The 10,824-nt window shown below is 42.3% G+C and overlaps 1 protein-coding gene across 6 annotated transcripts in view; it reads left to right on the forward strand.

The window, feature by feature from the left end:
- The window catches only part of cobl (cordon-bleu WH2 repeat protein), a 51,276-nt gene extending 40,452 nt beyond the window's left edge, over positions 1 to 10,824 (forward strand). For all 6 annotated transcript variants that reach the window (XM_030102841.1, XM_030102845.1, XM_030102844.1 and 3 more), the window contains 8 exons: positions 2,959 to 3,265; positions 4,053 to 4,168; positions 4,506 to 4,697; positions 4,799 to 6,375; positions 6,477 to 6,710; positions 6,834 to 6,950; positions 7,591 to 7,917; positions 8,871 to 10,824. In XM_030102841.1, the coding sequence (XP_029958701.1) occupies positions 2,959 to 3,265; positions 4,053 to 4,168; positions 4,506 to 4,697; positions 4,799 to 6,375; positions 6,477 to 6,710; positions 6,834 to 6,950; positions 7,591 to 7,917; positions 8,871 to 8,954 (2,954 nt within the window). In that variant the 3' untranslated portion in view covers positions 8,955 to 10,824. The remainder of the gene's footprint in view (positions 1 to 2,958; positions 3,266 to 4,052; positions 4,169 to 4,505; positions 4,698 to 4,798; positions 6,376 to 6,476; positions 6,711 to 6,833; positions 6,951 to 7,590; positions 7,918 to 8,870) is intronic.

Raw genomic sequence — 10,824 nt, forward strand, 5'->3', positions numbered from 1 at the left:
AGTGGAAACTGATAATTTTTTTAAAAGTAAATATCCAAGGCTTTGCCGAAGACATGAAAGCAACTTTTTAAGAGTTTTTAGCATCATATACTTTACAACGGAAAATACAAAGCATCTTTTGAGTGCAATAACTGCATTAAGCTGTTAGGACCTTGTTGTTATCATATGACTGCTTCTGCTGTGCATGAATGCAACTCTTGTATCCCAGATTGCAATGAAAAGAGGCACAATTTCACATTTCTGAAAAGAGAACAGTTAATTTTAGACTCTGATTACAACGTACAAGGAACATTTCATTAAATTTCACTTTACAAGGAATCCATTTATTTTGAACGCAATTATTTAGAATGCGCAACTCTTTAGCCACTGAGTTATGATGCTAATGTTTACTTTCCTAAGAGGATGTGTCGTCACTGAGCCTGTGGAAGTGCAATAACAGATGTTCTTTTGTGATCCAGAAAATTCAGTTAAAGGATTAAGGTTTTTTTCAATGGCCTTTTGAGTCTGATTTGGCCGTGCATGTGGATCGTTGTGATTGGATTCTAACAAGTATTAGAAACACTGGAATGGACACAGTTTGTCTGGCTTTAACAGAAGAGAGAACAATGTTATACTACATTACCGTGTGTAGGTGTTTACTTTTGTACAAGCATAGACTGCATAAGAGCATGATACACTTTGTGTTGGTGTGTAATTGACTTTGCATGTGTGTGTGTGTGTGTGTGTGTGTGTGTGTGTGTGTGTGTGAGTGTGTGCTGATTGTGGCTGTAGCTGGCATGACTAAGCTGTTGCTGGGAAGCAGTTGGGAGGACAGCCCTGTGAGTCATCACCACAGCTCCTGGAACTGACTGTTCTCTCCACACTATTAGGACCAGGTCCAAAACTGACGGGGCTCAAACACACACACTCTCACACACACGTACACACTTGCACGTGCGTGCACTGTGCTCATACTGACATGGTGCACACGTAGGAGGACTTATTGGTGCCCAGTGCATGCCTGAGTGCATGCACACTCTCACCAACACCTGGTATTACAAACAAGGTCACTCACTGTTAAGCTCATTTTAAAGAATCTACTGTTGAATTCCCAACGCTGTTGGCTCGGCCGCTCGAAACTTAACAAATGCTACGTTGATTTTTATTCCCTTGGCCTGAAGTTCGAGAGATCAGTGACAAACTAAATAAGTTCTCTGAAACCCACAGACTGACCAGGGCATGAGTGTACTGAAAAGATGAGAGGGTATGAAGCACTAGTATCTTTCCTCAGAACCGAAAACGGCTCTATGAAAGCCTAATTAAAAGGGTTTGTTTACAGTAAGTCCACCCACATGTCACACACAAGTGGACGTGCGCCAGGCTTGACTTTGGTATATTTGGTTTGTGTTTGCTGGTTTGTCTGTGCATGTTTGGTGTCAGATGTTGAAAATAACATAAACACTTGTTGCACTTTTACCCATCGTCCAGCATTTCTTGATCCTTTTTGCTCACTTTACATGATGTGAGTCTTTTCAAATCTTTTAGTTTTTCTGTATCTTCCGGCTCAGTTCTTTCCCCAGCATGCCTTCACTAACATCATAACTTAGCTTTTTTATTTTTTCCCAGAAGAAATCACAAAAATAAATGAGCGGACTAATAAGAAAAAGCATTTTAATGGATAAATTGAAATGATGAAATAAACTGTTATGCAGGGCAATGACTAAAACTTAATCATAATTAATCATATGATTTTATGTGTTAGGTCACATTACTTCATGCAAACTTCATTATTAAATACTTTGTAATTTATTCTACAAGTCCGTATGTGGTCCGCTGTCTAATATTTGGACTATTCCATAGTTACATTCTCACCCAAACCCTCCTCCCACTTCACAGCTGTAGTGTTGTTGTATGATTAGAGACGTGTATGATACTGCAGAAACAGTTGATTTTAAAGGGGTACAGCGCAGTTTTAAATATTAAATTTTCAATTATTCACACCCACACACGTTTTCACCTTTGCCTGATGGGCAGCAAGAGCTATTTTTGCAAGATCGCAGTCGCTCCTATTTTCCTGTGCAGGGCACTGAAGGCACAGCAATATGAGTGATTCGGGTACGAATTGCTCTGAGCCTGACGTAATGCGCGCTCCCGCTGGCCTGGTAATCCTTAAGTTTCGATTTGTCCGCCATTACTCCGCCAGACGCTTAGCAGCAACAACTGAGCAGTACTGAGGATGGAGCTTCCAGAAAGTAAGAAAAGACCGGCTTCTAGCACTGCCACGACTCCAGCACAGACCCCACCAGGCAAAAGAAACTTACATTTTACTCGAGTGCTGCTAAAAGAGCGAGGAAGGAGTTCCCCTCTTCTGTGCACGTACTGTACATGGGCACAAGCCACAGACACGAGCTTTTCACTCAGCTACAGTTACGCCTAAGGCCTGCAGGGGTCGGTGTTTCGCATAAAACGAGCAAACTGCGCTGTGCTCCTTTAAAATGGAAGCCTCTAATGACTCCACGTCAGCAAATATTTATATTTTCCTTGAGTGAGTAACATTTAACTTGTTATTCATGAAAATATATAAAGAAAACCATCATTCAGCTAATCGTTACAGTTGGCGCTACCAACTTTAAACTGTGGAGGGCCATGAGCCGTAAATCCCCCCACACTCAGAACGTTTGTTTTGTTCTTCTCAGTCTGATAAGATTCAGGAAGACTCAGAGTCCTCAAAGGTGTTTTTTTTTCCCCTTCATTGATGCATAAGTTCTGTTGGTTTCTGTTGTGCCTAATGTTCGCAGTAGTCATTCCCACACTGGTACAAGTCACTTTTCTTGAGCTGCTTGCTTACTGCAGCTTTGATCCCTGGAAGCCCTTTGAGTTGCATGTGGGCTTGTTTTCTCTCTAACAGTTGCTAACACTTTATAACGTTAGTAACTGCACCCAGCGCTGATTCAGCATTTTCCTTCTCACCTTCCCCAGCTTGGCTCCACTCGGCACACCGCTCTGCGTCCAAAGGTCAGAAACCGGCAGCCGAGGACGAGACTCTCTCCCTGAGCAGCAGCACCGGCAGCAGCAGTCTGCACGACCACGGCTACGCTGCTTCTGAAGGCACGGCGGAGGACTCGGGCGTTGTCAGCTCTATGTCCGACAACCTGCCCACCTCCCCGGACAGCAGCTATTCTCTGGACGGAAGAGGTGCGAGCAGAGGAGGGAAACTGCCGGGCCCTCCTCAGGACAGCTTCAGCGACAGCGACGAGGGCTGCGCCACCTGGGGATCAATACACAGGTAAACAGGAAGTGACTTGAGGAACAGTGAAGAAAAACATGAAAAAGAAATAGTTCAGATAACTTTTCTTTGTCCAGATTTTCTGCCTTCAGTATTTTGTGTTGGACTTTCCTTGGTACACTACTTTTCAGGCCTTATTTTAAAATAAACTCTGCTCCACATCATGTTGCAGTAAAATGTGTTAAACCTGCCCCGACTGTGGATGTTGGATTAACGTCTTCAAACAGTCCTCAGAAGTCAGGCGTCTGGCCTGGTGTTGCAGGCTTCTCAGTATTCCAGGAAAGCACTATAACCCCATTTTCTCAGAAGAGCTGAGGAAGAGAGGACCAGTCCAAGTCTCTTAAAAGTAAAATTCTATTTAGTTTGGCCCTCTTGATGCAATTTGTTATGGCTAATTTGCCACTTACTCATGAGAATAGTCCGGTAAACCCTTGAGGAGTGTGAAGGAAGTTTGAACTGCGGTAATAATATCTTTACAGCTGCGTGTTTCAAAGCCAGCAGCCTCCAATAAAAATAATACTCAACTTTGAACAGCCCTAAATATTTGACTGGCTGATTTTTTTCCCCCCTCTTTCTTGTACTTCAGATCTGTATTTACCACAGTTGCGGGGCATGTTACTAACGGGAAAGTATCTCAAGTGTTACAGCAGCATCAGAAAAAGTTCAAACCATGTTTAAATATGCATGTGCACACACTTTTTTTCTGCACAGTTCTTATGGGCATGGACATGCTTTTCATTTTGGGCAAAGACTTGTGCTTTACTGTATTTCTATGTATTGTTCCCAGGCATAATAACGTCAGCCTAAAGGCGGAGTCACCTGGATTAAAGAACAACTACAACGACCGCGAGCTCACTACTCAGCTCCATCAGACTTTGGCAGATTTTGACGCAGACCTTGCCGGTGAGCTGCTGCAGATGATATTAATTTTACACTATTTATTGCTCATTTACTTAACATGCGTTTGTTTTTTGTTTTTTTTTGTCCCATCTCCATTGCCACCGAGAACACCCCCCTCTGCTTTTATCACAAATCACATCCTGTGTATGGAGTACTCTAGCATAGTTCATAAATACGATTTAATATGGTAACACTGCTGGAGCGGGTGGAGTAAATCCAGCCTTTAATTTAAAGCAACGTTAGAAACTCCACACTTGGGTCCATCTCATACAAAAAGTAAAAAGTCTTAAAACTTATTCCACATGTATTAATTAAACCACTTGTTTATTTTGTTTTCCAGGCCATTTAGATGTTGTCTCACCAAAAAAGACGACTCACACCATTTTCATGGACAGCGATAAAGTGCCAGTGTCTGTCATAGACATGGAAGTGCCAGTCACAGTCATAGATGAAGTCCTTGAGGACTACGAGTATCATTCTGTTGAACGCAAAGGGAAGTCACTCACTCGGACAGAGTCAGTGAGCAGCAAAGGTAGGAAGAACAGCATTTTTACCATGATGATTTTAAAAAACATGTTTTTTTTTTTAATTTTTTTGTGAAATTGACCTTTCTTTAACTCTGTTTTATCACAGGTTCAGACTCTGATCAATCATCAAACATGGAGCCACAGAACAAAAACAACAATGCTTATACAGCCGCAGTCAGCGATAAGAAAAGCGCTGTAAATACGAAACTGCTGTCCCAGTCAGAGCAGTATGGTAAACAGCAGCAGAACAAGTCTGTTAGTGCTGAAAAACAAGAAAAGGTGATTAAGACAAAAATTAATAAAAGCACTGCTGTTCACGCCAAGACAGTGAAAGAAGATAAACAAACATCGGCAGCGAAGTCTACTGTCGACGTGCCGAAAAAGAGCAAGAGCACCAAGTACTGCCCTGACCCCGTGGAGAGCAGTGCTCAGAAAAAAACTGATCTCCCTCCGCAGATCCAGAGATCAGTGACCGCAAAGAAAGAAGAAAACGCGCATCCGTATCAAAATACCTCCAGTTCCAACACTGCACAGAGTAAAATCACTCGAAACGTCACATCGAGATTCGGTATGAAGACGTTCACCGTGGTTCCTCCCAAACCCTCCGTCATACACACCGACACCGAGCAGCCAGCGGCCAGATTAACCCCCGGTGCCATTAAGATTGACGATCAGGGAAACATGGTGACGGCCGGGGTCTCCTGGAGCAAGGGCCGCGGCTCGTCAGAGTCCGAGAACACGTCGAGCAAGGATTCCGCTCTTCTTGGACAGGCCAAAACGTTTTGGAGCTCAAGCGAAAGACAAGAAAGTGTCCACGGCAAAGATGTGTTCGAAAAGCCCAAGGAGAGCACAAACAGCAGGAAGGCTTCTCCTGCTGCAGTTATGGAAACCAGTCCGAAGACGTTTGGCTCGGAGCAGCTTAAAACAAGACAAAGTGCTCTTCCTAAAATTACAGCGAGAGTCCAGTCTGAGAAGGTCGTAGAAGAAGTCGCCCAAGTGCCAGTGGAAGACGTCAGAGTCACGAAGAAGGAGCAGTTTGAGGTGGACAGCAAGACTTCAATGTCCAACAGCTTCCAGCCACCAAGTACTAGGCCTGCCGTTCCTCCTCCTCTACTTCCAGACCCGTCGAGGGACCTGTCCTTCCTCAAACCATCCAGACGGACCTCAAGCCATTACGTGGCATCAGCCATTAGTAAATACGCCCCAACAAGCTCAGGGAAGCCCAGCAGCCTCCCGAAGTCCCCCGACTACTCGTCTGGCCTCCAGAAACCACGCCAGTCTGTTCAAGTCAAACCACAACAGTCTTCCCAGTCGTCTTTTTCAGACAAAAAGGAGAACGTCTCTGTTGTTAAGTCACAATCTCCTGCTTCGAAGAGATCTACGAGCTCTCCACAGTTCATGTCAGAAAGTCAGAGAGATTTTGGAGAAGCGAGGCGGGACACGGCCGAGATGAAAAGTCGACTCAAGTCCACCAAAGAAAGTCCTCAAACGATGGAGACCGATGGAGCCAGAAACGTTCACATTCAGTTGAATGGAACCACCCAAATGAAAGCAACTCACCATAATGGAGTTAATGTCAAACACACTCATCCTCGAAGCCCGAGTCCAGCAGGAAAACAGTTTCTTCATTCAGCCACCAAAACACCCGTTGCCCCGAAGGTCATATTCCACGGCACGACAAATGTAAGTACACTCAAGATCATAAATATTGCATCGTATTGATCTGTTTATGAGGGTGTCCTCTAACAATTATATACATTCAAACTTTAACTGTATTTTTATAGAGCTTGAATAGCACAGCCAAGACTGCACCTCATCCGAGCGCTAATGTGAAACCGCAGGCTTCAGTCACGGTGTCAGACAGCGGTGCGACCTCCGGGCCTCCAGCTGTGACACTGTTTGGGCCAATTACGAAGTTCAGGCCAGTGATCCATAAAGCGGTTGAGAAGGAGACGTCTTTGCACAGCAGCCTGATGGAGGCCATCCAGACAGGTGAAGGCAGGGACCGGCTGAAGAAGGTGAGCTGGACGAGAGAAATAAAGAACGTCGTCATGATGTTTATTGTAGCAGCAACGTTTGCCTCCATACATGTAATTAAATTAAATTTTAAAGTTGTGCTGATATTCCTCCTATTCTCCTAGGTATCTGCCTCTGGCTCCAGCAGCGTGAAGAAAGGGCCCTACATGGAGGAGGAGAATGAAAGATCTGCTCTTCTGGCAGCCATTAGAGCGCAGAACAGCACCGGCAGGTTGAAGAAGGTAAAACAGTCATTTTCAGCAAAGCTGAAACTGTACAAACCCCCACGCTCAATGCAGTTTTATTTAGGAAGTGCATATGTTTTATAGATAAGCGAGGCTACCGTTAGCTCATTAGCAGCAATGCAGGAACCAAGTTATGCAAGCAGGGGAGTCTATTTCCATCCTTCTGTGTGGACTGTGAGTTGTGGTTAGCTGTCATGTAAGGAGCCATGTGGAATGAAAGAGGCAGAAAATGTGCTGCTGTAACTGAAACATCTGCGGTTCTATTCTGGAAGTTCCTCACTGGAACCGGAATGTCAGGAATGCTGCATGACTAAATCGGACTTAAAATGAAGAGCTTTGGTGCAAACCTTTTTTTTTTTAAAAAAAAAAAAAAAAGAGTTTTAAAATAGATCCAGAGGCGTACGAAAAAAATTAAAAATGAAGAAGTTATTTCAGTGTGATTGTGTATTACACAGACTAGAGCTTTTCTTTGCTCATCCAATACTGTTCATGTGTGTGTGTGTTCGTGTGTGTATGTGTGTGTGTGTGTGAGAGAGAGAGAGAGAGGCGCGAGGGCACATATGTGGGAGCAGCTGGGCCCTCCACATGTGATCTTGTGTCTAGAGTTACCATTGTCTCACTCTTTTGTGTCCCGCAGACTAAATCTGTGGCCGCCTATGAGCTCGAGAAGTTCAGGAAGGTTGCCTCCGAAGAGGAGAGGCATCTGGGCCCTTCCTCCTCCTCCTCCTCCTCCTCCTCCTCCTCCTCGACTGTTTTGACCTACACTTCTCATGTCTTTAACTCATCACCTCCTCAAGCACCCATGGCCTCACCTCCACCTCCACCTCCTCCCCTGGGCTTGCCCCAGGCCAAGCCGAGCTCCGCAGCGAATCCAAACACTAACGCCTCCATGAACGCTGCCCTGGCCAGAGAGGCCATGCTGGAGGCCATCCGGTCCGGATCGGCCGCCGACAGGCTCAAAAAGGTATCAGTACAGAAAAGTGCAGCTTTTGTTCAGGTCTCTGTGATACTGGTTTAATGTCATTTATGATCATGTTATTGAGTATATTTGTAGTATTTTTATTTATTATAAATGAGGACTTGATGGTTTTGTTAAATGTGTGTTTTAGGATTTGTAATTCCAACTGTCAGTGTTGTTTCTTTTTTCGGACCCGATTTTACATTGATGCAACTGTTGGATTTTTTTTGTCTTACTTTCTTTTTGAAATCACAGTTGACACATGACTATCTTCCACATAATCACTTTACGTATGATCAGAGGGGCAAAACATAAACAAACTGGACAGATGCAGAAGTTGAAAAAATTTGAATTTTTTCCCTTTTCCTATTATTTTTTTTTTAATGATTTACCCAGAAAGGCTTTTGTCAAAGAACAGAAAGTGTGTGATATTTTTTTAAAGACAAATATAAAAAGAATCAGACTTTAGGGCAAAACACTAAAAGGCATAAAAAGTAGAATCGGTATCTTTTTTTTTCTTGCGTCTTTGGTCTACTCTCATACATCTTGCTTTGCTGGAAGACGTTGGTTGAACGAAGATCCCCTGTGGTTGAGCAAGTCAGGAAACTGGAAATTGACAGATTATTCTTTACATGTGGTGCAGTCGTATAGCAGTACCGCATTAATATTTTCTACAGGATAAAGTTCAGTTTTAGGTCAGCAGCTGTTTAAAATAAAGTTTCGCACAATGTGAAGGGTTGTATTCGTACCATGTAAACCGGTTTACTTGTCAAATGGAGAAAATCAAAAAGAACACACAAGATTTAATCTAAAAGTAGATTACTGATTAGATCTTTATTATCATTGCTATTTTTGTTACAGCTGGACTTCACATAACCACAGACCAAAATATTTTCGGTTGCTATCATCGCCAGTGGAGAGAAGTCTTGATCTGATGTTGCTTTATTTTCTCTGACAAGGTGGCTGCACCCAAGAAGACGGTCAAAGTGAACGGCAGACTGGGAACGATCCAGGCATCGTCTTCAACCATCCCAAAGTCATAAGCGGGGAATCCCACATCCCTGCACAAAGGAATAATTCAGCACAGTTTGTTTTGAATCTTTGCAGCGAGCGTTTGTGATCATGCACGGAGTCACATTGGCTGTTTCTGAGGTTTTGCGCTGCCTTCAAAGGGGGTTTCTCACCACAGATTTGAGGCCTTAAGCTTAATTTCAATGCAATTAGTGACAGGCCAGCAGTCAAATGGATGCCATGACTATCTTCTTTTTTTTTTTTTTTTGTTTCTACTGCTGAAAAGAAAATGGCAATGGTTTGAAAGTTTTCTTTTTCTGTTAAAAGCCAAACACCTGGAACTTTTGTCAAATACAGGGTTCCTAAGTGAAGGGTTTGCAGTCAATGCCACTTAGAAAATCAGATACTTCGGCTTCTTTTTGCGTTCATGCTTTTAAGATATTGTTGTTCCCTCGTGTATGTTGCCATCTGCACTTGAACTCAGTAGTTCTACCCATATTGTGCCAATGAAAGCAAATTTCAGTTGCATTCTTTGTTTTTTTTGTTTTTTTGATCATTTTTATTTACCTTAACCACATTGCGCTGTGACGGCCTTAAACTGTTGCTCAGTCAGTGTTATGTATATGACGTTTGCTACAAAATTTCCACACTGGGGGTGCAATAAGGTCCACTTGATTATATTTGCAGATTTGGGCAAGTTAATATTTTGTTTTAACTGAATATGACTATTTAAAAACACGCGTTCACTTTAGTAAACAGTGGGTAAATCCTTTGACCGTGCTTTCAGTGTGCTATTTCATCCAGATCTGCTCCATAATGCCAACTTCATGCTGTTCTTGGCTCCGAGCAGGACTGAGATGGTGATGACCGGCTCCTGCCTGTCGTCATGTTTGCTCGTTATGTTGTCGTTTTACCCTCTAACCTTTATCTGTGCTGCTGTCAAAACACACTCATGTATGGTCGGTGCCCTGCAGAAACACGCTGCGTGTCGGTTATTAACTTCCATTCGCCATACAGAGGCTAAAAGGTTGACCTTAACATATACATATATATGTATATGTATATATATATATATATATATATATATATATATATATATATATGTACATAGAGAAGAGAGAGAGAGAGAGAGAGAGAGAGAGAGAGCATATATAGTAAGAAACGAAGATAAAATGTTCATTTTCTTGACATTTCAATATTTTTGAAGCACTGTTATGGAAATCCAAGTGGTGAATTTCACCAAGAGCATTAGAGATTAGTTTATTGATCAGTAAGCCGTTACTAGACTGTAATGGTTCCATTTTATTATGAGCACTTGCAGCAGTCATGTAGACGCATGTATGGCCTTAATTTAAGCAAAAATAGCTTTTCGTTCTGCTTCTTCATTGCTTAAATAGTTTGAAGTAGCAATGAGGAAAAAGGGAATGCTGTCATTAAACAGTAAGACAGAAATGAATGAGGAAGGAACAAGAAACTTCAAGCATTTAAATTCAGGTACAAATGTTTGCTGCTGTATATTGTGATATACATTTGAGTAATAGAGAAGAAAAAGTTTTATAGAGATTTATTTGAACAACTAAAACAATATTTTTACTGTTCTGTATTTTACCTTGAATTTGACATCTTCAAGAGCATTTCTGTTTTTTCTTTTCTTTCTTCAACGCGATAACTGGAATGATTTCTTCTCTGTGACCATCGACTCACAAAAGCCTGCAGCGCAGTGTAGCACTGTATATTTTGTAAACTGAGGGAATCGAGACAGATTTGATTTAATCGAGTAGCGTGAACATTTTATAAGCTACTGCTTTTTAAGTTTTAAGTGCAATTTTTTTTTTCTGTTCATTGGAAGGTAATATTTTTGTTTACCTAATTTTTGATCCAATAAAATAATTTTGTAATCAT

Source organism: Salarias fasciatus, chromosome 11 (genome assembly GCF_902148845.1).
Source record: "Salarias fasciatus chromosome 11, fSalaFa1.1, whole genome shotgun sequence".
Classification (NCBI taxonomy): Eukaryota; Metazoa; Chordata; class Actinopteri; order Blenniiformes; family Blenniidae; genus Salarias; species Salarias fasciatus.